The 26,939-nt window shown below is 38.8% G+C and overlaps 1 protein-coding gene across 5 annotated transcripts in view; it reads right to left on the bottom strand.

Annotated features, from left to right (window-relative positions):
- Positions 1 to 5,949: 5,949 nt before the first annotated feature.
- Positions 5,950 to 26,939, bottom strand: part of LOC114047318 (tenascin-like) — a 114,044-nt gene continuing 93,054 nt past the window's right edge. For all 5 annotated transcript variants that reach the window (XM_027868092.1, XM_027868091.1, XM_027868094.1 and 2 more), the window contains 10 exons: positions 24,995 to 25,138; positions 23,708 to 23,827; positions 22,176 to 22,319; positions 20,261 to 20,391; positions 14,809 to 14,941; positions 14,052 to 14,203; positions 12,164 to 12,260; positions 11,552 to 11,713; positions 8,638 to 8,801; positions 5,950 to 6,719 (listed from right to left, as the gene is read on the bottom strand). In XM_027868092.1, the coding sequence (XP_027723893.1) occupies positions 6,609 to 6,719; positions 8,638 to 8,801; positions 11,552 to 11,713; positions 12,164 to 12,260; positions 14,052 to 14,203; positions 14,809 to 14,941; positions 20,261 to 20,391; positions 22,176 to 22,319; positions 23,708 to 23,827; positions 24,995 to 25,138 (1,358 nt within the window). In that variant the 3' untranslated portion in view covers positions 5,950 to 6,608. The remainder of the gene's footprint in view (positions 6,720 to 8,637; positions 8,802 to 11,551; positions 11,714 to 12,163; positions 12,261 to 14,051; positions 14,204 to 14,808; positions 14,942 to 20,260; positions 20,392 to 22,175; positions 22,320 to 23,707; positions 23,828 to 24,994; positions 25,139 to 26,939) is intronic.

Raw genomic sequence — 26,939 nt, forward strand, 5'->3', positions numbered from 1 at the left:
AATGTGCTTTCCACTATCTGCTGTGGCCTCCTCCTTCTCACTAGCCATTTTGAAAAGAAAGGAAATGATCAAAACCAACATTTGTTTCTATAAGTTTAGTTCCATGTCCTCTTCTGTAAACTGATGGGAGAAGACCTTTAAGGGTTATGTTCAGTTACAAAATTCTCTTAATTTAAGGTATCTGATTTCTGTGTTTTTACCTTTGGAGATTCTTTGGTCTTTCTCCTAACATTCAGGAGTTTAATTTCCCCTCTACAGCATCAGTGTGGGTGTGAATTCCTGTGTGGGCTCCAGAGAACCTCACTAACCTAGAGTCAGGCTAAAGTTCATAGCGGTGGGAAACCCAGCCAGGAGATTCCGAAGTCACTGTCTATGGTGGGGTCAGAAGTCATACGACTCCCTGCCAAAGCCTTGTCTTATTTTGGTTTATGGAGCAAGGAGATCATTGCTATGACTGAAATGCAAGCAATATTTCCCGCAGTCTGGAGCAGCAAACTGTGTCCTTACAATGAGAGAAATTATTACAGCCAGATAAACTAGGCAGTATCTAACCAAGCCAAAGCAATGGATTCTTCTGATTGGGGCTTCTGTTCCATCCCATTCCATTTGGGTGAAACTCAGGGCACGTTTTGGGGGCCAATCAACTAAAGGTATTTCGTTTAAAAATGCAATTTACTGGTGATTCCCAAGAGAATTTACTTGGAGTTTGCTTTTTTTTTCTTTTTAAAGTGAAATGCAATTCAGTGAATGTCCCTGCTGTTGTGTGTTTATGAGAGTGATAAGGTGCCAGTGCTTGCTGGTGGCCTTTCCTAAATTCCAGAAAAGTCTGCCTCAAATCACTCATGCCAAACACATGGCTCTTTGACTTTGTTGTGGCCCCAGCAAAACCAGGAGAGTGGATGAAGATTTTTGCATAAAGGAATAGGGTTTTGCAGTTAGAAGGGATCTTCTGTTAAACCCCTTCATTTGATAGAATAGGAAAATGAGGCTAAGCAACAGGAAATGATTTGTTCAAAGTCACCCAGATGGTAACTGGAAGAGCCAGGATTTACGATCAGGATGTAAGTTCAGAAATCTCAGAGTTGTGAAAGACTTCAGTGATCAACTACTCCACTTTCTCCCTACAATTTTACAGGGAGGGAAACTGAGACTCAGAGAGGTTAAGTGATGCTTTATGAACGTTAAAGTACTGTAATTTATGAGTGTGAGTTATTGTTTTTATTTCCAGAGACTATGCAGTTAGCCAGCAGCAGAGCTGGTATTAGAACCCAGGTCCCTAGACCCCAGATCTAGTACTCTTGCCACTATATTAATCTCAACTCTAATTTCCTGAAATTTGTGTCTTGATGTTTGGTGAAGGAAACCATCTTGAGTTATAAGACCTAAATTAATCTTTGGCCTGGGGTTGGAGCATTTTGATTGCAGTGATCTCTAGTGAAAAGATGACCTTGATTGGAAGTGGAGAGATATGGGTTCTAATCTTGACTCTTCTAGTAACTCCCTTCTACGATGTTGGACATTGCATTTCATCTGTCTGAAACTGTTTATTTCTCTCTAAAATTGGGTGGGGAGAAAAAAGAGAGAAAGAGAGACAGAGAGAGACACACACACAGAGACAGAGAGAAGAGACAGAGATACAGACAAAGACAGGAAGACAGAGAGAGTCAGAAAGAGAAAGAGACAGAGAGAGGGAGGGAGGAAGAGACACAGAGACACAGAGACAGAGACAGAGACAGAGACAGAGAAACAGAGAGACAGAGACCGACAGATAGAGACAGACAGAGACACAGAGACAGAGACAAAGAGAAGAGACAGCAACAGAGACACAGAGACACAGACAGAGACAGGAAGACAGAGAAAGAGAGTCAGAAAGAGACAGAAACAGAGAGAGAGAGGGAGGGAGGGAGGAAGAGAGAGAGAGAGAGAGAGAGAGAGAGAGAGAGAGGCTGAGAATAAATGATCTCTAAGGTTTCTTCCAGCTTTAACATTCTAGGATTCTATGACTTCTTCCTTATTTGTCCAAGGACAGTTGGCTATGATGTGATATGTGGATGAGGTGGCAAGTCTAATGATGCTTGGGACAAATGGGACTCAATTAAAAGTTGAATGACCTGGGTAAAAGCTATTATGCAAGTTTATTCATTGGATCATAGATACAGAGTTGGAAAGGGCCTTAGCCCAGTCCTCTAAACTGCTCATGAACCTGAGGCTAAGAGAACTGGAGGGAGGCTTAGCCCTTGGTATAGAACTCAGGACCAGGGAAAGGCTAGGGAGAAAGATCTGCTGTATTGAGCTAAGGAGATTCAGAGCAACCATGAGGGATCCTGGTGGGACTCAGGTAATTCTGAGCTTTTGCTCAAATGCAGGCTACTGGGAACTTCCTCTTTTTTCTTACTTCTTCCAACTTCACACCCCTTTCCTTTCTCTTAAGCTCATCTGTTTACTGCCCTTCATTTCTTATCTTCCTGTTTTGTTAGCCTCCTTAAAAATTACACTTTATGACAGAAACATTCTTTTTACTTTCTACTCCCACCTAGCCAACCAATGTGATACTAACTAGTTTTATGATAGTGATTAAACCACTTCCTCTCTCTAAGCCTCATTTTCCTCATTTATAAAAACAGTAGGTTGGACTAGATGATCTTTAAGATCATTCCCAAAATTTAGATTGATCCTCTTTCCTTCCATTAGGAAGTTCTTGGGATCTCCTTCATGAAGCCCTATTGGATGAGTTGAAAGAGTAATAATAACAGTCAACAATAATGTCATTTGGCTTGAACAAAGAGACTTTTCCTATGTCTGGTCAACTGACTACTCCATTCAACCACTTACCTCTTAGCTTGTATGCAAGGTCACTATTTGATGGCATAGTGTGCTGGACATTGTATTGCGAATCAGAGGACTTAGGCTTCAGTTCTACATCTGCTTCTCAATACCTTTGCAACTTACTACGTAAAGTGACCTAGGTAAGTCACATAATTTCTCTGGGCCTCTCTGGTTCCTCATTAGTAGAATAACAGAAGTATGAAATTGGAAGGGACCTGAGAACTCATCTATTTCAACATATAACATCACCAACAAATGGTAATTCAGTCTTTGCTTGAAGGTCTCCAGTAAGGGGAATTGCAGTCATTTTCTCATGAAATAGCCCATTCCACATTTGGATAGCTCTAATTGTTAAAACATCTTTCTTTGCATTGAGTTAGAATCCAACATATCTGAAACTTCTACCTTCTGCTTCTAGTCATGCCTCAAGGGGCCAACTAGAATAAACCTAATCCTTTTTCTTCATGACTATCCTTCAAATCTGAAAAAAATATGGAATCATGTCCTTCCCTAAGATTCCTCCTCCTCAGGTTGAATACTCCCCAGTCCTCCCATTCATCTTCTTATGTCATTGTTTTGAGACACCTTACTATCCTGGATGGTCTCCAGTTTGTCAATATCTCTCCCTCTAAAAAAAATGTGGTACCCAGAATTAATTGCAGCAGGATCTGATCAAGGTAGAATATAGGAGGGTTATCATGTTCTGTGTTCTGGACACCCTTTTTCTTTGAAGCATCATGGGATTTCATTAGGATTCCCCCTCCCCACCCTGAAATGCCATACTCTTAAAGTCTATTGAGCATATAGTCTACTAAACCCTGTAGATAATTTTTAAATGAACTGTTATCTCTAGTCATATCTCTTCCAACTTATACTTGTGAGGTTATTTTCTTTGAGCTCCATGGTGGAGCTTTACATATATCTCTTAAATTACATCTTCAATGGGTCTCATCATTCTAGGATTTAGATCCTTTGGACCCTGGCTTTGTCATCCAGTGTGTCTTCCATGTTAGATTATCTCTAAGGTCTCTTCCTGCTCCGATAGTCTAGCAGTTTATGCTTTCATCTATCTCTTACTTAGTTGTAAATTGCATTTATCCTAAACTTTTTCATCGTCAACATTTATTGAGAGAGAGAGAGAGAGAGAGAGAGAGAGAGAGAGAGAGAGAATGAATCAGTGTTGGTATTGTTACTCGTAGATTATAAACCTTTAGAGGGCAGGCACCATGGTGATGTAATTATTTTGGTAACTGCTTTATGAGAAAAATTATCTAGTAATGTTTGGCATTGTTAAGGCTGTTTCACATATTTTAGATAAACAAAGCTTAAGGGCCAAAACTTGGTTTATTTTAGTCATTTTGGAGAAAGATCTTTCCAAAATATGTTGTATACTTTTTTCCCTTACTTCTTGACCAGATGATGACAAACATAAATGAACATTTTCTTAATGACTCAGGTGTAATATGCATCTGAATTTGTGTTCTAAATTTTCTGTCTCTTCCAAAGTCAATTTTTACTTGGTAATTTTTTTTTACTCATAGTTTGCCTATTTTTTGAAGCCCCCTCCAGTCTCTTACTCTTTTAGGATTTCTAATTTGCTATTGACAGATAAAACAGATGTTCAAGATTATTTGAATCTATGCTAAGAGCTTAAAATCTTTGAGAAAGGGAGACCTTTGCACTCTTTTCTTAGAGGCAGGTAAGTGGTGTAGTGGATAAAGGGCTGGACAGGAAGACCTGAGTTCAAATCAAGTCTTAGACACTTATTAGCTGTGTGACCTTGGACCATTTAACTTTTGTTTGCCTCAGTTTCCTTACTTGTAACATGCAGATAATAGCACCTGCCTGTTGGGGTTGTTGTGAGGATCAAATGAGATAACATTTGTGAAGTCCTTAGTATAGTGCTAGGTATGTAGTAGGAACTATATAACTCTTCATATATATATATGTATATATGTATATATACATACATACACACACACACACACATATATATATATAAAATATGATCATTATTATTATGTTAAATTGGATGGTTTTAGTATGAGGACGTTGTTAGACTCATTGTTCTAGGTGTTTAGAACTCCATGTTTACATATGTCTTAAGATCCTGCCTTGTATTATAGTTACTTGTGGGTACGCCTCATTCCTCATACTATACTGTATACCCTGAGAGGGCAGGAGTCACACCTTTATTCATCCTCACATTCCTCCTGCCCCACGACACTGAGCATGATAGGTTTTCAATGAATGTCCGTGAAGTGAGTGAATTAGTTGTTAAGCCCCTTCATAGAGATCAAATTTTGTTCTCACAACAATCCTGCCAGGTTTCAAAGGGCAGAGATTAGTATATGCATTTTTCAGGTCAGGAAAAGGAAACTGCAGAGCACGGACCAAAGCCTTAGTCTTTTGGCTCCTCCATCCAGACTTTCTCCCATCCACATGGAGTCTCATGATGATGTCAATGTTTATGACTTTATCTTGGCTATTTATCTTCATTCATATTCTTTCCCCCTAGTCATTTCTCAGGAAGCAGCAGCAAAAGTGTTCCCTTTGGAGAAAGAGAAACATAGGAGAGACCCTCCTTTAAGAAAAATGATCTTTTTGTTCTCTTTGATTCAAAAACAGGGTTCACAGTAATTAGGTAGGAGTTCTTTGCTCTCAGATGGAAAAAAAAATGAACCTTAAGATGAACCCTCCCTGTTCTGTATTCCTTGCTTTTGTTAGTGATTTTTCACTTTTTGACAGGGAAGACAGCCAATTACACTGAAAAAGTGACCTATTAAATGTACATTTCAGCTACTTCAGACCAGGAGCTAGCTGCTCACTTCCTTCTTCAAAGCTCCTGTCAACCTTGGCTATTAATGATGCACCAAGTGGATGACTCACATTACAAATGAGACTCCGGTGACTTAGGCACTCATAGGATATCAGAAGTGGACAGAACCTTAGAGGTCATTTAGTTCAACCGCCTCATTTTTCAGACAATGCAACTTGATTGTTCTTTCTGAGTCACAGGCCCTGTTACAACTAAGTCTTCAAAGTGAGACACATTCCTCCCTCTCCTCAAAGATGCTGGCTCTGGTAGAACACAGATTCAAAGCAGAAAGGAAGCCCAACAAGTACATTTAAAAGTAATTGTGCTTTTATTAAAAAAAAATACAATCAGACACTGTCCTGCTGTGTTTTGGAAAGCATGGATCTCTTTAAAAACACTTAGTTTATTATCATCATCATCATCATCATTATCATTATTATTATTATAATATTAATCATATTAATTGCATCCTTATAGTTGAAATGGTATTGCTTTTCTATTCTCTGTTGTCTGAAACTGTAAAAAAAAAGCCTTCCAATGACACACATTTAATTATAGCTAATAATAATAATGATAATTAATTGTACAGTTTTGTGTAAAATATGGCTGGTTCTAAAACAAACTACCAATGTACAACCTGCTCCCTGTGCTTCCCCAGAGCCACCCAAGAGAAAGATCCCATGAAACTGTCACTGGAAGAGTTTTGCAGAAACAAATAAACAAACAAACAAAAAACCCCAAAGAAAACCGAAAAGAAAACCCCTTTTGAGATCATTGTCTTTGGTGTGAAGGACTTTACCGAAGAGCATGTGACATTGGCACTTTTGCTCATGCTGTCATCAACACGGTGGCCCTGGCTGAGTGTTTGGGGCCGGTGGTTTCGATGCTTTGGTAAGATCCTCTGTTTCTCTGGGCCTTCCTCCCCTCCCCTTTAATTCTCTTCCCTCTGTTGTCTGTGAAGTATTTATGCCCTTTTTCTTCTTCCTTCTAGGTTCCGGAAGTTGCTGGGTCTTAGCTTCATTTCAGCAAACTGGATTGAGTGCTCATGGCCCTTCCAGTGGAACCAGTTAACGCCCTGGGGAAGAGAAAATGGTCCAAGTTGGTTTCCAGTTGTCCAGGGGGACAACCACCCTATTACCACAGGATCCATTATTTGATTTAGAGGTAGAAAAGATCTTAAAGGACATCAAACCCAACCCCCTCGCTTTTCAGATGTGGAAATTGTGGCAGAGAGAGAGGATGTACCTTCTCCAAGGTAATATAAGTAGTAAATCACAGAGTTGGAATCTAGGCCCTGGTCTTCTGAATCTAAATACACTGCTCTTTTCCTAACACTGGGTGTTCATGAATTGAACAGAATAATATAGATCATACTAAGCATTTCCTTATACAAAATAGGGATGTGAGGGGTAAGTAGAGCTAAAAATGGTAATTTTACACATTGTACACAGCCCAGGAAACTCATCTCCTGCCAGGATAACTTGTTGTGGGCCATTCAGGATAGTTACTCCATACAACAAATATCACCTCAAGCTGTGTAAATTCAAAAGTTCTATCCCATCCAGTGCCTTAAAGCATTGCCTACTTGTTGGGCAATAAGAAGAAGTTATTGAGAGAACTCTGGGCACCCAGGCCTTCAAAAATGTGTATTTCTATCCCCTAGTCCTGGTATTATTCCTGTTGGTTTCTCTCAGAAACTGAGACCCAGAGAAGGGAAATAAATTATCAAAGGCTATGTAGCTAATTAGTGACCAAGCAGGGACTAGCATCCAGCTATCCTACCTCCAGAGGTCTTTTCATTATATTATTTTGCAGAGACCTAGATTCAGAGTCATGGCTTTGCCAATAACTGACTGTGTGATTTTAGGTAAATCACTTAATCTCCCCAGGCCTTAGTTTTCTCATCTCTAAAATGGATAAGATTGTTGGACAAGATTATTTTCAATGTCCCTTTCAGCTTTCACATTCTACGCTCTAAGATTTCTTCCAGCTCTAACATTCTATATTCTAAAATGTGTTATAGCTCTAAGATACCTCTCAACTCTTTTATTTTCAAGCTCAGACCCTCCAAGCTCTGACATTCCCTGTTCTGAGATTCTCCCAATGTTAATGCCTAATCTCAGTGAGTTGAAGTAGAATGAGCACTGGCCAGGTACTTGGGAGACCTAGATTCTAGAATCCTGGCCATACCAACACTTCAGAGTGTGTCTGTGGACCAGTCACCTTCCTTTTCTGGACCTCAGTTTTACTATCTGTAAAATGAAGGGACTTGGATAGCTGATTTTATAAGTTCTCTTCTGGCTTTTTAACCCCAGTAAAGGGGTATGATCTGGGAAGCAAAATTACTGAAGCCTTGAAATCCTGAAGCCTTTTTTATAAGCTTCCTCAAACAAGACACCCTATCTCCTGACTTGGAGTTTTTTCGCTGACTGGTCTCTGTGCCTGGTATACTCTCTTTCCTCATCTCTGCCTTCTGACTGCCCCAGCTAAAATCTTCTAGTCACAGCTAAAATCTCACCCTCTGCATGAAGCCTTTTCCAATCCCCCTTGATTCTTATGCCTTCCCTCTACGGATTTCCTCTAATTTATCCTCTATCTATTTTGTTTGTACATACCTGTTTTTATGTTGTCTGTCCCCATTAGGCTGTGAGCTCCTTAAGAGAAGAGGATGGTTTTTACCTTTCTTTGTATCCACAGCACTTAGCACAATGCCTGGCACCTGGCAGGTTCTTAATAAATGCTTATTGTTTCTAAATATTTTTATCTCCATTTTTACATTTGAGAAAACTAAATCCAAGAAAAGTGAAGGGACTCCCAGAGCCACAAAGCTAGTTAAGTGGTAAAGCCTGAAGTCCACCCTTGGTCTTATGATTTCAAGTTCAATGTTTTTTCTATTCCAATGCAGCACTTATTTAGTCAGCATCTCCAAGTGGAGAGCACTGTGTCAGGCACATCTAACTCCCTAAGTTTCAAGACTTCCCAGGAAAACTCACCTGACTGTGATTGTTGTCACCATACCGGCCCATAAGGTTGACTCGGTGACAATTCTTGTACCAGAAAGCTCCCTTGTAGGATAGAGCACAATTTGTGATGGCTGAATCTGTGTCCTTGTCATATGTAGAGAAGGACCTTCCATTGTGGTAGGCCATGGAATCACCTGTTTGGGGCAAAAAAATCAGGAAGTGAAAAATCTCAGTATGCATTTCTAATTTTGATGGTAAATGACAAACCTAGGAATGAGTAGTTAGAGAGGCAGGCAGGTATTTGACATTTAAGGTTGATATCATGGAGGGTAACTTTGAACCTGGAGATTGAATTATCGTAGTTATTTCAGTGATTCTTTAATTGGGAATATCCCAAACAGTGAAATAGAAGATAGTTTTTCTTTGAAGATTGTGTTTTTTTCCTTAGGTAATCAGCTTCTTTATTCTCAGTATTTAAACCATTCAGATATTGATCAAGCCACTCTATGGAAAATACTCCAGGTTTCAAGAATTTAGTGGATCTGTGACTTCATTGATAGGGATATTCTGTCCTATGATGCATCTCATAGCTCATCCATGTCTCTTCATCCTGTGTGACTCTTGTCTGTGTGCTCCCATGACATATTTATGAATGTTGATTATGTATGCATATATTGGCATTCCTAATGTACAGGTACATCTAGATTTTAAGATATTGGTCAAACCATTGGATAGAATGCACAGATATGTTTTGAATATTCTTATATTCTCTCTACCTACTATCTATGCGGTAAATCAAATGTGATACTGTATATATATTAAGTACTTTGTAAGTCTTAGAGTGTTATTTAAGTATCAGCTATTATTATTGGTAATAATTACATTATTTTACTATTGTTATTGTTTTGTTGTTATTGTTACGACTATATAGAAGCTATGTGGTTTAGCAGCTGGTATCGTGGCTTAGAGTCAGCAAGATTGAGAGTTAAAAGGCCACCTTTAACACTTACTATCTTTGTGACCTTGGATAAGTTACTCTTTGTGCCATCAAATCTATGGACTAAGTCACAGATCATTTGCCAATTGGCTTTGGGGTAGGGAGTTCCTCATGAACCTGAAATCAGAGCTCCTCTACATGTTTGCCTGCATATCAAGTCCATTTATTCATTTTACTACTGGATGCTTAATTAACAGTGCTTTAATGTAGTAGATGCTTAACAAATGTTTGTTGAACTGAATTAATTTAATACTTCAGTTTGTGGTTTTGTCATCGTGGGGCCTCCCTCCACCAATGCAGATGACAACTGATTTTGAGTGAGCAAACATTCTGAGTTGCTGTTGCTGAGAGGAATTCATCCTGCTGTGGTTAATCTGATGATGAGTCTCTCCTAATTGAGGTAGGTACATTTTCTGGCAACAGACAGATAGCTGTAACTGGGCTCCTTCTCAGCTGTACCCGGCAGAACTCGCAATCTCCTGTCTTATATAGTCTTGGGGAACTCAGGGTACCCATAAGCTCTGATAAAGCATCGGGGGAAGATGGCAGTGGAGAGAAAATGTTTGGAGGAAGCCATCTGTCTGCACTCTCCCTTGATACATTTAATTACTATTATTTTTAAGCATCATATTTTCCAGTGGCTTTTTGTTAGAAGCTCATTTTTGTGGCATCAACCTCATCTACATGTGTGTTCAATTAACTGCTTGGGGGTCTCTTTAGTTTAATTTATTATTTTCTAGTTAAATTTATTGATTTCTACAGACACTTAAGCTCCTCTTCTTGGTTTCATATAAAATGCTTGCTTACTCAATGACTTCAAGATGTGAGACACTCTCCACTGAAATGATGGAGCAAGTTGTAACAGGGATTCATAGACATTCTTAATAGCTGATGCCATGGAAAGCATGTGAATGACAGGCAGATATTGATGGAATAAGGGTCTGCTTGTGTCTGGTGTGTGCTTTAAAAAAAAAGTCTATAATAGTTGTTCTGGAAAAAGCAGCCTTATGAGGCTTAGCTTTATGAATGGAAACAATGCCGTGCATTTTCTCATAACTGCAGAATTGAATAGACAAAGCCAAAGTGCTGCTAGGTGGAGACAATGTTTCTGTCTCCTCTGAACATTACACCTCTTGGGTATTTTTGAGAGCTGCTTTAGCATACCTTGAGCCTGAAAAATTTTCCGTTTACAAAAAAGATTGTCAGGTAGCAAAACTAAGGGTACTTGATATGATGTTAGAACCACAAGTGCTCCTAATTTGGTCTTTAGTGTTCATTATGACCATGTGACCTCACTGTGAATTGCAATCCCATCATTTCTTTCTGTCCAACTAGACTCATCCTTGCATTTGTTCCTACTGGTATTTTGCACAGGTATCCACTACTTAAAAATATGACTTTCCTTTTGGGGGTTATAAGCTTCAGTAGTATGAAATCAGGGCATTTCACCAGCCCATCAGATTCTTTCCAAGATGCAAAGATGATTTAACTGAATAAGCTTCAGTGGGAGCATGCATTTACCTTGAATTGTTTTTCTGGTGGAGGATAGCTTGCATGGTACCATCTACCAGCTTCCCTTGTAATACCCACTGTGATCAGTGGCACACATTCTCTCATTGTGCTTTGATTAGGAATTGAATTATGAAGCAGAGTGAAGGCTACTTCAAACCTCAGAGAACTTTCCCTGACATTAAGTGGTATAAGATGTTTCAATAAAAACTTACAGGGAAGGAACTTTGTCCTAAGTTCGTTGAGTTGCAAAGTACATCTTCACTTATAATTAATTCTGAGTCTTAAAGAGCTGTACCAGCCTATGCCATTGTAGTACATTGTATGTTCTTAAATACCAACCTTAGCTTTTCTGGTTTGAAAAGTTAAGGAGATCTCCTCTAGAAGCCACCCTATAGACTTCCCTTGTTTACATACTAAAAGCCACTTGGGTCCTACCTGCTGTTCCACTGTATCCATCCACCTTCAGCTTATAGCGGGACTTGGCATCTCCAACACTGAATTTATCATAGATGGCATAAGCTGTCTCACCATGATCCTGAAGGTCCACCCTTAATTCATACTGTCCCTGGTCAGTGATTTTGTGAATGTTATCCAGCCCTGTTGGATAAGAAAGATTGAATGAATGGACAGGAAACCAGGGGACCATACTCCTTCCTATAACTTCCTTTACCTTGCAATGGGACAAGAATGTGTCTAGTATTCTCAGAAACTTCAAGCACTGGTCTCTGTATGTAGTAGACATTAAGTACATGCTTAAATGAATGGATTTAGGGATGGATTCACTTTTAAGACAGAAGAACAAAATGCCCCTCTTTAAATGACACCTTTAATGCTCAGGGGCTTTGAAATAAATTTGTTTTTAAAGGGATATTTGGTCTTTGTGTATTCAATAGTGGTGATATTCCTCCTTTTTAGTAAACTGCTGTCTCCACATGCCAAATTTTCAAAAAAGAAAAAAAAAGAAGGTAGAAGGGAGATAGTAGGGGGTTTCTTGATGATAGCTGACTTTCTCAGAAATTAACCATATAATGTTCAGGGAAGGTTTACCAAGCCAAAATTCATCTCTGAGTTTCCCAAATCCAGTAGCATAGGTCCTCCAATTCTGGTAGAAATCTTGACGTCCATTACTACGTCTCAAAAATACCTATAAAGGCAATAAGAGTACTTTTGAATATTAGTGCAATTGAAGGAAATAGCTCACAATTATACTGGCTTAAGATTTATAAAGATCTTTCTTTAACAACCCCATGAGATATATAGTATAAATATTATCACTCCCATTTTACAGAAAAAAAAAAGAAATGAAGGCTCCAAAGGATTGTGGTTTGCTTTTGGTCACAGCTATGAAGGAGAAGAACTGAGAATCAAATACATTTTTTTTCTGTTTCCAAATCCTCTCTTCTTTTCTTTGCCCCATGCTGTTCTCAAAAGAGTCTTGTTTTGCTTTCTGTAGATTGGGAATGATAATACCAGATCTACCTCATGCACAAGGATGTTGTGAAACTAAATGAGATAAAATATGTGAAATCCCTTTAAAAAGTATAAACCACAACACAAAAGTCAGTCTGTCAAGCATTTATTCAGCACCTACTCTATGCCAGGCACTGTGCTACATTATTATTATTTTCATTGATACTGAAGTTGCAATAAAGGATGTGATTGAAGCCATTGCAAAAAGAAAGTCCACTGCTCTCCTCCTCATGATGATGAACCATTACATCAGCCCTGATTTCAGGTGTGGGCTACGTGGCACATCCATTAGTGTTCTATATTCTGTCTCAGCCTCCTTGTCTCATATGATTGTAATGCTCTATGTTGCCTCTGATTGATTGCCCTACCCAAAGGTCCTGTTGTTTGTTTTGACTCAACATCATTAAGCTAAAGGCATGAAGTGACCCCTCCCCTCTTTCTTGTATCAGATTCCTCCCCTGCCCCATGGGGGCTCTGAGAAATAGTTTATACAAGAATTCAGTAGTTGTTCTCCCTAATAGCCTAATTATAAATGTTTAGGGGTATGACTTTATTGGAATTATTTATAAATTTTTATCTTGTACAATTCTCAAGGAAATAGTTGCTAAATGTGTGTACGAGTGTGTGCATTTGTGTGTGTGTGTGTGTGTGTGTTTTAAACCTTCTGAGAAGAATAAGCAAGTTTGTTAATCTTTCAACTGCCTCCTTCCAGCTAAAATGAAATGTCTTTCTATGAACAATTGACTCAGCTTCCCCAGGGTCTAAGCTATTCCAACATCATAAGGGGACCTTGGAAAGCCTGTATGGAAATGTAGAGACCACCAGCCACTTGATCTGAGGATAAGAAAGATCTCAAGAAGTTTCATAATGGATTGTGCTTATATCCAGGGAGAAGTAAACACAGGAGAATGGGGTTCAGAGTTTCCTTCCTGCCATCTTACTGGGTCACTGATGACTTTCCCTTGAGCTTCAGCTCTTGTGAAGATTGTAGTTGTTAGCTGGAGCTTTACTATTTCTCTTGGCTTCTATTTATGGTGGCCCTTTCTCAACCTCCTCTCCTCAACCCTTATTCCCCTTCAGATGCTAGAGTCCCTCCAAAATCACTTGTATTTATTTTGCATATAGTTTTAAGTATACATCCTGTCTCTCTCAATTGAATGAATCTAAGTTCCTTGAGGGCAAGGACTGTTTCATTTTTGTCTTTGTATCTCCAGTGTTTAGAACAGTGCTTGACATCTAATAGGTGCTTAATAAGTACTTTCTGATTGATTGGTTAGTTTCTTTTGCCAAGATATTATTTAGGAATAAAATTCCTTTGGCAGCTGGAGAGAAGGTTTGGGATTATGCAGTTAAGAGAAGATGCTGACTCCTAGACACATACGCATTGATAGCTTGATATTGCCATGATGATACTGTGTCTAGAAAAATGGAGGTAAGACATATGATCTGCTTCATTTATACTCACAATCCATCCACCTCCATCAGAGGTCATGTCGCAGAAGACATTTAGTGCCTGGGCCTTATCCCCATTCAGATAGATAGTGTAGAGGCCCGAGGCTGTTTCCCCATTCAGCATTGTTTGTGAACAGTCCTTGGGATATGGGTAGAGGAGTCCAACTGTGAGCCAAGAACACAGAAAAAAAATTCTTATAGAGTGGACTGATTTAGATGAAGTGAGAAAATGGAGGAACAGGCATGAGTTTAATCAAACTGAAATCTTGCTTATCAGAGTACAGAATCTTGTTGGAAGATGCTTTAGAAAACATCTAGTTCAACTTCCTGCCCAATGATGAAATCCTTTCTAAAACATCATTACTTCACTGAATCTCAGAGCAGGACTCTGACACATTCCTAACTAATTACAATTTACAGTATTTACAATATCCTCTATAAGGGGGCACACAGTTCTGCTTAAAGACCCCAAGGTTGGGGAAACCTATCACTTCTAAAGGTAGCACACACATTCTACTTTTGGAAAGCTCTGACTATTAGCAGGTTTTTCCTTTCATCGAGCCAACTTCTGCCTTTTTACAGCTCATTGCTCATAGTTATGCCCCCTGGGCTTAGGCAGAACAGGTCTAATCCCTCTGCTTTATGAGGCAGACTATTCTGTTTCTGAATAACTAATTGATAAAAAGCTATTTATGCTTGAGCAGGGAAACACCAACAGAATTTACCCTATCATGTACACTTTCATTTCCATTTACATGAACACTTCTTACTTGTTGTGAAAATGGTCTGAATGAGTTTGCTCCTCAGTGCTCCCTTCAAGGCCTGGATCTTGGCTGTGTAATGTGTGGATGGGCTCAGCTCTGTGAGGCTGTAGCTGTTTGTGTCAGGTCCCAAGATGACTTCCTAGGAAGACAGTAAATAACATTAGGCTTTTTCCTTCTTTCTTTTTTGTTTTGCAAAGCAGAGACCCCTAATGAATAGAACTGATCATTAACTTGTGTTCTTAGAAAACAAATTTATTATTGTTAGTATTTTCTATCTCTTTGCTTTCAGTTTTTAGTTCTTGAATCTGTAATTTTGTTGTTTTCCCTTGACAGCATATGTGAACATATACATGAATATGTAGGGAGATGTATACATAAATGTGTGTGTATATTTGGCTGAATTTGTTGTTTTCATTCGTCATTCTCAAAGAGGACCAATGACTTACATGTGACCTAGATCTAAGTTGCAGATCAGCAACCCACATATTCAATCAGTTGCCACAACTTCTTGCATTAGTCCTTTTTTCCCCATTCACACAGTCAATACCATCCTTTGGGCCCTCATCACCTCTTGCCTGGACTATTGCAATAACTTATTAATTAATTATTTCATTTCCAGCATCTCCCTTCTGTGCTCCATCTTTCATGCAATCTCCCCATGCTACCCTTTACAGAAATATCTCTAATGACTCCTTTCTGTTTCTGAGATAAAATACAAACTTCATAATCCTCTACAATCTAGTCCTAACCTGTAATTCTAGATTCATGTCATATCATTCCCTTTCATAATATGCTCTTCAGTGTAGCCCTACTATGATGCTAATTTTTTCTTGACCTTGACATTCTATGCCCCATTTTCATATCTTTGTACTGCCTGCCCCACCGTGCCTAGAGTCCACTCTTTCCTCACTCTAGCATCAGGTGATGTACAACTGCCAACAATCATGCATTTGTCTCTTTCCATGTTGTACCACCAGTAGACTTTAAGCCCCTTGAAGGCAGGCACTATTTTCATTTTTATCTTGTTTGTTTTATTTTCATATCTCTGGGCCTAGTAAACATGTAAAAATATATACTTGATTGAATTGAAAGATGGGTAGGGCTTTGAAAAGCAAAGATAGCATTCTTGTCAAGAAATGTAATTGAGTAAATTACATTGATTAGCATATAGATTGGCACATAGGTTGCATTTAGGACAATAGTAGGAGATAAGACTGGAAGGGTAGAAAGGGGGATTTTGGATGGATAATATAGTTTAGTGGAAGGTAGAGAACTAAGTGAATGATTAAAATACCATTCAGTAACCCTTCAGGGAGATTCCTCTGGAAGTGTGTAGACTGGATTGGAAAGAGCAGTGGATAGGGATAATGGGACCTGTTAGGAATCTATGATAATAGTCTAGAAGATGGCTAATGAGGAAGTGGTGATGTGGGCTTGAACTGGAGGTGGCCATGGATTCAGTGTTACAGGGTATCTTCTTTCTAAACATGGAAGCACAACCAGGAGTGGTAGCTTTTTGGCACAGATGACTGCTCTTTCTAGCAACACATTAGCTGCCATTATAATTTGAACATAGCATTGTGGACTATCTCCCTGAGCTCTGCTGAGTTCATCAGTTTCAGTTTTTAAGGTAGTCCTTTTTTCCCTCCCCCCACCCTGATACATACAGAACTGAATGTGAAAAGAGAACTGGCTCTAGAGTCAGAGAACCTGGGTTCAAATTCCATCTCTGTTATTACCTACTTTGGTGACTTTAGAAAAGTCACTTACCCTGGATGTCACTTTCCTAATCTGTAAAATAAAACTATTGGGCAATATGGCATCTGAGGTACCTTCCATTTCTAGATGTATGATCCAATGTACTAGAATTTAAATTTGGCACCCAAGGTTTGAATTAAGTGTAGCCCATTCCTCCTTTTAAAAACAAAAGAAATATACTGTACAGAATTCCACAAACAATCACTAGTTAAACCATCAAAACCATTAGGTCTTGTATGGTATGTGCAGTGAGTAATAAGTCAACTACTGTCCAATCAGTCCTTGTAGGGAGAATGTCTTTGGAAGGTGAAGAACCTTCAAAATACATGGGAAGATCATATCTAGAGATAAAGTAGGCTTCACAAAAATGTGGTTGGGGTCTCAAGCTGTGGGATGTGGCAGAAAGAACTTTAGATTTAGATTCAAAAGATTTGGTAACTGGCTGGGTGTTGTTACATTTCTACCACAGAAAGGGGTTTTAAAAGATGAAATAAGTTAATATATGTGAGGTGGTTTGAAAAATGGAAAGGGCCATGCAAATATAAGGTGGTACTTTTTGTATTAATAAATCAACTTTTGTATTAAATCAACCCAATCATTCAACAGACATTTATTAAGCACCAACTGTGTGTAACCTACTATTTAAGTATTTATTTCTACTGATATATCTATCTATCTATCTATCTATCTATCTATCTATCTATCTATCTATCTATCTACCTACAAATTTGCAAAGACATGAGAAGGCAGATATTTCAGAGGTGAAATCCCAAATCGAGTACAACTTACTTTTCACTAATGCTATGACTATTCCCTCAAGAGACTGTTTTGGAACAGATGGCTATCATAAACACTCCTAGCTGGTGAATGGATTTCTGAAGCTGGCTAGATACTTCAGGAATGGTGCTGGTAATAATATACCAAAAGGAGAAAGAGCCCTTGGACCACCTCATTTGGATTATTTTAATGTTCTTTGCTGTAATAATTGGCCGTGTCTAACAAATCCCAGAGAATAAATGACTGTTGCTTAAGTGCTAATGAATAACTTAATTAGCTCTAGAGACACCTTCAAGAAGTAAATTATCAGCTTGATGAACTTTTATCTCCTCCCTCTCCTCCTCCCCCCATAAAAAGAAAAACAAAAGCCTCAAAGGATTTTCTTATTACTACTGTGAAGCCCCTCTGAGAAATCACCCTATGCTATTCATTCATCTATTCATTTATTCATTTACCATTCATTAAGCACTGAGTCTGTGCTGGGTGTTGGGAAGATAAAAAAAAAATTAGAGAAGACACTATCATGTATCTTAGTTTAGTAGAGTGATAAGAAAAACACAGATAACTATGATATAAAATATTAAGTGAAATATATATTATAGTTGTCATGAACCATGGAATCCCCCTTTTCAGTCTTTTTTTTATCATATTCATTGTCCTTTTCAATCAAAACCAAAATGATACCAACACTACAGTTCTCCTTCATATATTATTTTTTAATAGGATTTGCAACATTGGGTCCTGTATATACCTGGGGCACATTAGGAATGATGAGAAAATATCCCTGGCCATTCATTTAATATCCACGAACTTCCTGAGTCTTTCATGTCTGTTACCTTGAAGGTATATGAATAAGATGCTATCTTGTCTTACTGTATTCATTACATTGTAACCAGATAGTTACTTATCAGTTGCCAATAGCTTTTAGGAAAGGCTTTTTCTAAGTAATTTAGGGGCAGGTTGGTATTAGGATAATGAGCAAATGAATAAATGACTGACTGAATGAATGTCATTATCCTTTTCATATGACTTTATTTTATAGAGACCTTGAAAGCCATCTCTAGATATATGATCTTGTATAGCTTAAGATACTGATTTTCTTAGATTTTAGCTATATCTACCCTAGAAATAAAATTAGATAGTGAAAACAAATGGCAATGGAAAGATGCTTGGTGGGTAGAAGTAAGCTGCAGCATATAACCAATGATGATCTTTTTGCAAGAAAAGGCATCAACAAAGATATGTTTGATTGGAAAGGGAGGTGGCTTGGTCATATAGCAAGAGAGATAACAGATAGACAGCTCGAACCAGAGGAAGGCTACTAGGGCATTGGGTAAATTCTCTAGGGAGGTCACAGAAAGACATAGACAAGAATTTAACAGGATATAAAGATGCAGATGGATGGTTTGTACCCTGATGGGGCAATATGCACGTATGAAACCACACATCCACTGACTGATCACTGTAAGAAAAGGAAGAGGATATTGCTACTTCCCTTGATTATCTTGAGACTTATCTAATTGTATCATACCTTCTCTAGTTATGAAATTTCAAGTAAAATTATGAATTTTTTTACCTTAAAAGATAATTAACTACTTTTTTCCTATACTTAAACATATATTTTAATGTCAGTGAAACTTTTTTTTTAGCATCCTAAAAATGTAAGTATGTGTTTCTGTAAACAGGCAGAAGAGGAAATATTTTTCTCTCTTCAATACAATGTAAAGTGCCCAAGAGGGACCACCAGATTCAGGTAGGGCCTATAGGACCTGGAGTTGAGTAAAATGGAGAGAGCACTAGACTTTGGGTCAAGAGGTTTGAGTTTGGAACCTAATTCCAACACTTATTGATTATAAGACCCTTGAATCAATCATTTTTAAGCCATGCCCAACTCTCCAGGACCCTGTTTGGGCTTTTCTTGGCAAAGATACTGGAGTGGTTTCCATTTCCTTTCCAGCTTATTTTACAGGTGAAGGGCTGAAGCAAACAGGGTTAAGTGACTTTCCTAGAGTCACACAGCTACTAAGTGTCTAAGGCCAGATTTGAACTCATGAAAATGAGTCTTCTTGACTCTAGGCCCAGCACTCTATCCACTCTGCCACCTTTGTCCCCCATGCGGTCCTTAGCAAGTCACTTAATTTTCTGAGCCCCAATTTGGGAAGAACACTTCTCAGAATGGGGATAATTCTACTTGTATTGCCTACTTCAAAGAGTTGTAGTAGTAATAATAATGATGATGGTGATGTCAATGATGATATTGATATTGATGATAGCATTTATATAGCTCTACATTGTGCCAAGTACTGTGCTAAATGCTTTATAAATATTAACTTACTTCATCCTCACAACAACCTTGGGAGGTAGGTACTATTATCCCCATTTTATAGTTGAAAAAATTGAGTCAGACAGAGGTTAAGTGACCTGACCAAACTAGTAAGTATTTTTGGCCAGATTTAAACTCAGGTCTTTCTGACTCCAGGCCTAGCACTCTGCCCACTGTACTACCTTGCTGCCTCGAGATGAGGAAAGGACTTTTTTACTTACTGCACTATAGAAGGATGAATTACTGTTATATAATAATAATAACTAACATTTTATATAGTTTTAAGGCTTGCAAAAATGCTTTGCATATAATACATCATTTGATCCTTACAACAACTCTATGAAATAGGTATTCTTTTTCTTATTATCATCCCCATTTTATAGATGAAGAAACTGAGGACAAGAGACTTTAAGTAATTTGCCTAGGGCTACACAGCTAGGAAATATCTGAGACAGAATTTAAACTCATCTTCCTGACTCCAAGTATAGTACTTTATCTACTACATCAGCTACCTGCTTATTTCTCTTTTACATATGAAACAATCTGAATGCTAAATAATGTCAGTGACAAGTTGTTCAGAAAATCCAAACAAAATTGTACCTTGGTGGTTCCATCCACAGATTCATAGATGAGGAGATAACCAGTGACAGGTGCACGAGGAGGCCTCCATTTTAACAGTGCTGTTTCTGATTGAACCTCAGTTGCCACCAAATCTCTTGGAGAATCTAGGTCTACAAAAGACAAGGTATTTAATAATTAAGGAGGTAGAATGATGCCTTAGAACATTCTTGGGCTGGAAACCTGGAGATCTCCATTGTCAATCTTACTCCTTCACTAACTCATTGTATGATCCTGCTAAAGCTCTTTCACTTTGCAGGCTTCACTTTGGTCCCCCGCCTCCCCAGAAGATGACAGAATTGACCAATGATCTTGAATATCCCTTTCTATCCTCATATGTCCTATGACAAATACAAAAATTGTCTGTGATGGTTTCTGAAGGGGGTCAATGGCAGGGAAGATGCAAGATACCAGTGCTGGGTAGACTAGGAAGACCCAGGGCATCTGGATTTTGCCAATCATCCATGACAAGGCTGTGACTTGCTCAGATGATACAGATCTAAGGTGAATGGGGAGTATTTGCTTAGGGGTTTTCAAAAATATCTTCATGAGTAAATTGAATGGGCTATCTGAGTTGTTTATGTTTCTGTACTTGTTCATGTACTCTTGAATTCTTCATGAATTATACAGTTTCTGTAGTGGGCAAGGTAAAGGCTATCCTAAGTCCAAAAAAAAAATTGATTGTGACTAGAAGTAGTTCTATAGAATAAACTGCTATTGGTGGTTGTAGTAAACTTGATCATAAAGTTAGGCTTTGTGTACATGCTGTAAAATATTAGGATGCTAGAGCTAGAAGTGACCTTGCAAATCATCTGATTTATCCTCCCCCTTTCCCTACCCTTAGTTTTACAAAGGTAAGAACTTAATAAGGAGAAATAAATGAGATGAAATCCATCCAATCAAATGGACTGGTGGCACAGGTCTCACTTTGTGGCTTTGAGTGGTATCCAATAATGAAAAGAAGAATTTACAAAGCACTTAAGTGCTTTCCTAATTTAAAGTCTCTATTCCAGAAATGTATAGAATAAAAGAATCTTGTGTTGTGAGAATTAGAAGGGATCTCAGAGTATATCTTATATAAATCCTTTGATTTTGCAAATATAATACCTGAAACCCAAAGAGGAAAAGGATTTGTCCAAGGTCACACAGGGAGTTTGTGGTAGAGCCAAGACTAGAATTACCTGAGTTCCATAAATTCACGTAGTGACCAGAGCATCTCTTCTCTTCAGAAAGCTCTTGAAACTTTGGAAAATTGGTCTTGGAGGGGGAAGTCTTAGTAGGGGTGTGCTGATGGAGGCATGAATTAAAATCTCTTTGAATTTCTTCAGGAGCTTCACTACTTGCTACCTGTGTGACCATAGACAGCTAACAGCATCTGGACCTTAGTTTTTCTCATCTATAAAATGGAGGGTTGGTCTTAGTGGCTTAGTCCCTTCCTTAAGCCCTAAAATACTGTGAGCCTTTGGCAAAAAGGGCAGGTGGAAATTGGTGTTGGCACTTACCTTTGAGGAATAAGATCTGGGAGAACACAATCACCATTTTCATTAAAGTTCACAAACAGATTGTAATGTATAAAGGTCTAATGGGCACCTGGGAAAACTTGCTTGCAAAGATCCCTTCAAATGTTTTCCCGCATATAATGTAAGTCTTTAAAATGCCGGTTTTAGGGTCAAAGTGGGCTGGTTTCCACTTAAAGGGCTTTCCACTTATAAAGTTTCCCTAGTCCATTGAGAGAACAAATTTATTTCAGTTAAATGATGAATAGGCTTGTAGTGAATTTTTTAATGTCTTTACAGAATAGGCATTAATGGTTTCTGATGCTGCTAGTGTGTGCAGTTTAACATTGGATACAAGCTAGGATTGGTCTCTAGGCAAGGCTGTCGACTTTAATTAGTACCTGTTGTGAAATGAGTGGTGATTATGGAACTTTTCTGGGGCCCCTTCTCTGCAAAGATCCTTAACGTATACTCTGTTGCAGGCTCAAGGTCATTCAAAGCATATTCCACTGTGTTCCCAGATACTGTTTGAGTCACTTCTGGCACTAGACATCAAAGACATGAATAGGGACAGTTAAAGTGCAGTTTGAGACATTAACTGTATTGGAAAGCAAAAAACAAAAAACAAAAAAAAAACAAAAAAAAAACTCAACTCCTTCGAAGATGAAACACTTTAGTGACCCTATGGGGAAATCCAATTTTATTTCTGAAGGGACTCATATGCCTACATCTCTCTCAAGTCTGATACAAAGGATTTATCATAATGAAATTGGATTTTTCTGGGCATGAAATCAGAAGGTGAATTTGGGGACAGAAGATGCTTTCCACATGTTACAGACCTGAGTAGTTCTTTAACCAGGCTAACTTAAAAAAAAAAGAAGGTAGTATAATAACTTTGCAAGTAGATTTCCTAGTCCATAGGTCCACTACATCTGCACCATATCCTGCCTTCTTCCACGGGCCAGTTCCCTCACTCTCCTTAATTATTAACCCTTTCCAATAGTTTGCCACTCTTAAATCAACACAAGAAGTGGAAAGATCAAAAATATCCACTTGAGGAAGATGTGATCAGTCATCTCCCTTCATTTTCCCTGCCCAAGAAACAGTCCCATGAAAACCAAACCACAATGGTATAGATGTTAGAGATATATCTCTATTCCTGCCCTCCTGATTTTCATTAGGTTCATCGTGATTTCTTTTGGGTCTTGGTTCTAAGAATCAATGTTTATTCTTGTGGTTTGGATTTCTGGGATTATAAGGAAACATCCTAGGGATTCAGAAAAAAAATTTCCCTTTCTCTGCCTGTACAGATTATTCTTTTTAGTAGTTGCAAAGAGGAAGAAGAATAAAAAAAATGTCAAAATCAAAGTTTGCTGCCACTGACTTCTTCTGGGGACTCTATGTGGAGCTGTGGTGTATTTTGGTCTTCCCAGATCAGTTTGGGTCTGTGGGTCAAGCTTCTGGATCTTCCACTTCATCTGCTGGAGGTGTTATGTTCAGAAAGCTGTCCTCTTCCAAGAAGTCCCTTCACTTTGATGAAGGGATATGGGCTCCATGTAGGCCAGAGGAGAAATTGGAAAACCTGGACAATTAGAGAGATGCTAGAGATTTTCTTTTCATTTTTTCACCTGGATGGAATGCTCCTACTGAATTCGCTTGATGAAACCATAATATTCTCCTGCTTTGCTTAACAACAAGCAGAGGAGTATGGGTAAAATATTCTTCTGATGGCCTCAGCCAGGGTTACTGGAAAAAAAATAGCCTGGGAGCTATGTCCTGTAATGCAAAATTACTGACCTGTTGAACTGAGTTCCCTGAATTCTTGTTCTTTCCTAAATATGGCAGCAAAAAGATGAAATTTCTGGTGGGATAAGAGAACTAAATTTTAAGTGCCATGGAAAGAAGGGAGAAAAAATTTGACCTCTGCTATTACCTTTGTCCCCAGCATAGGAGATGACGTAGCTGTCCACGGTAGCAATGGCTGGCTGCCACATGGCCAGGGCTTCAGAGTCAGTGATATTAGCTGCCACCAACCCTGATGGGCCATCCAGAGCTGGAGAGAAAGAGGGAGCTGTGTCAGAGAGAGCCGGATAGGTATGAGCCTTCATTTCCTTGTTTTCCAAAGAAAAGGTTGGACTGAACACGATACCTATTGCCCTTTCTGGCTCTAGAATTCTCTGTCATAAGGTTCCTTCTAGCCCTAATATTCCAAGTTCTCACATTCTTGTAGTAGTATTTATATTGCACTTTCAGGTTTACAAAGCATTTGGTATGTACCATCACTTTTGATCCAAATAACCATCCTGTGAGGCAGGTGCTATTGTTATCCTTGCTTCAAACATGAGGAAACTGTCAATAGGCAATAATAATCAATAAACATGTAAAGTGCCTACTGTATGCTATGCACTGTGCTAAGTGCTGGGGTTACAAATAAAAGGATAGTCCCTGCCCCCCCAAAACTTACAATTGAATGGGTAGGGGGAAACAACACAGGAAATGAAGCTGAAAAGGTCAGGGAGAGGGGGACATGAGAGGCCATTAGAGATGAGTGACTTACCCAGGGTGATACAGGCACTAAGTGTCTGAGGCGGAATTTGAGTTCATTTCTCCCTGACTCCAAATACAACACTCTATCCACTGTTCCTGAAGGCAACTAGGTGGGCCTGGAGTTAGGAAGACCAGACTTCAAATCTTCCCTCAAATACTTAGTAGCTATATGACCCTGGGTAAATCACTTAGCTCTCTGTCTGTCTCAGTTTGCTCAAATGTAAAATGGGAATAATATTAGCACCTACCTCCCAGGGTTGTTGCGAGGACCAAATGAAATATTATTTATAAAGTGTTTAGCACAGTTCCTGGTCTGTAGTAGGCACTTAATAAAGATAGGTTTCCTTCCCTATTCCTTCTAGCTGCCTTCTAGATTCTCCTGGGCCAGCTATGATACAAAACCACCTTACATTTTTGTTCCCTGCAGGAAGCTTATCGTTTTATGAAATACTAATGTTGCAATGGAATCTTGAGCACCTGGCACAGTGTGCTGCATATAGTAGGTTCTTAATAAATGTCACTTGCTAAAATTTAAGGGGGCAGTCAAGAGGTAGGGGAACGAAAGATGTACTGGGTTGAAAATATCCTCTGTTGCTATGATATGAGAGAGGATGCTGTCAGAAAAATGAGGATAAAGTCATGGAAATGGACATTTTGCTTGATGAAATAGTACCTGTTGTGAGAGTTCCTGTCACAGGCTCACTTTCCTCAAAGCCTTTGATTGAGATGACACTGACCAGGTATTCCACTCCAGGCATTAGTCTCACCAGCCCAGTCTGAGTCTTGTTTCCATCTACTGTCACCACTGAAGGTGTTCCTGGGACATAGCAAAAGAAACAGGCATCAGATGAGCCCTGGGTGAGGTGGGAATCTCTGCTCCTCTTTTAAGTAGCTGTACACACACATGCACACACACACACACACACACACATTTGCATGCACACACAACACCAGCCTGTCTTTGAAATGGAACTATACATCTTTTAAAAAGAAATTATTTCCTTAAACTATCATTTGCTCCCATTTTTCCAGTGAAGAAGCTTTATTTTCTTAAGATGTTTTTTTTCCATTGGTACAAATGCCAAAAAATCTTAGGTTAAAGAGAAAAAACTATAAAATTACAACAAACTTAAAATGGCAAGTCTTCTTTCAGGAGTTGGTTGGCATGTGGTACAGTTCATTTTTTCTTCCCAGAATGTCTTCCAAACTGTCTCTGTGTTAGATATTCTATCCATCAAACATGTTGGCCTGGGTGTTACGAACATACAGGTTTCTGCCTGAGAAGGTCCCATCATCAACTTGAATCAAATGAGATAACATATGCAAAGCACTTTGTAGACCTTAAAGTACCATATAAAGGTGAACTATTATTAGCTATTATTAACACAGAAACTGGGACTCTGTGGGCACCATTAAACATTATACAGGGAAGAGAGTGATTGTATTTGACATCTTCTTTCTTCTGGTCAACAATACTGAGAATTTTGCAGCATCTCATTTCTATGTGCCTTTTTTGTATATATGAATGGAATATTTAATTGTTGTATTGGTTAATGGAGGGGAGTCCATAATAAGGTCTCCAGCTGCTTTTGCCCAGGACAAAAATATTTTTGGGCATAGGGACCTATAGGGTTACTTTGCAAAAAAAAAAAAAGTAAAATGACTCTTCTACAGGTGGTCCTGTGAATTGACAGGTACCTGGTTTTTAAAGGACCAACAAACAAAGAGTGTCTCTAGGGAGTTAGTACTTGTCTACATTTAGGGATGACCTGGAGGATTCTACCCATTGATGGACACACAGTTTCCTCAGATTAGGGGCCTTTAAGGAAACAGGTCCCATAATTAATACCAAAACCTTTGTCTTACTAGTTTTAAACCACTGAGATTTGGGTGTCATGAATAGAAGCCTGCAATATCTTCAACCTGTGAGATACATGAGAAGAAGGTTGTCGAATGAGTTCACACATTGGAGAGAGGGTTAGATTAAATGACTTTTGAAGTATCCATCCTCCCTGGCCTTTCCTTTGTCTCTCCCCTGACTCAGGGCTGCCCAGACTTCATACCAGGGGGCCTGATGGAAAGAGTGGCATGCCTGCTCACAACACTTGTATGAGCTGGGAGTCACCAACTGTGGTGGAATGGAGGACTACCAGATCCTGGCATTTGCCTAAGGTCTTCTGGGTCTTACCATCTGCCATGTTTTTCCTTCCTCTGGACTCACAAACCCTGAACATTGCCATCTGATCTGCTGATGTACCCTAAGGACTCCTGGACCTTGCTATCTACCCTATAGCTGGACTCATATTTGTTGTCTCCCCCAATTAGAGTATAAACTCCTTGAAAGCAGCGATCATTTTGCTTTTTCTATTTTTATCCCTAGTACTTAACGTAGTGCTTGGCACATAGTAAGCTTCAATAAGTGCTTTTAATTCATTCATTCATTCATTCACTCATTCATTCATTCTTCCATGCTGACATCCTAAGATTCTAGAGTTTACCAAGGCCATTTTATTTATTAGCTCTCTCAGAGTTAGTCTCAAAAAGAAGGGAAACAGGAAGAATTTTCTTCCCTTTGGTAAAGATGAGAGGATGAGAGATCCAAAGTGCATCAGGTTCCT

This window comes from Vombatus ursinus, unplaced genomic scaffold, assembly GCF_900497805.2.
Source record: "Vombatus ursinus unplaced genomic scaffold, bare-nosed wombat genome assembly UNPS02014786.1, whole genome shotgun sequence".
NCBI lineage: Eukaryota > Metazoa > Chordata > Mammalia > Diprotodontia > Vombatidae > Vombatus > Vombatus ursinus.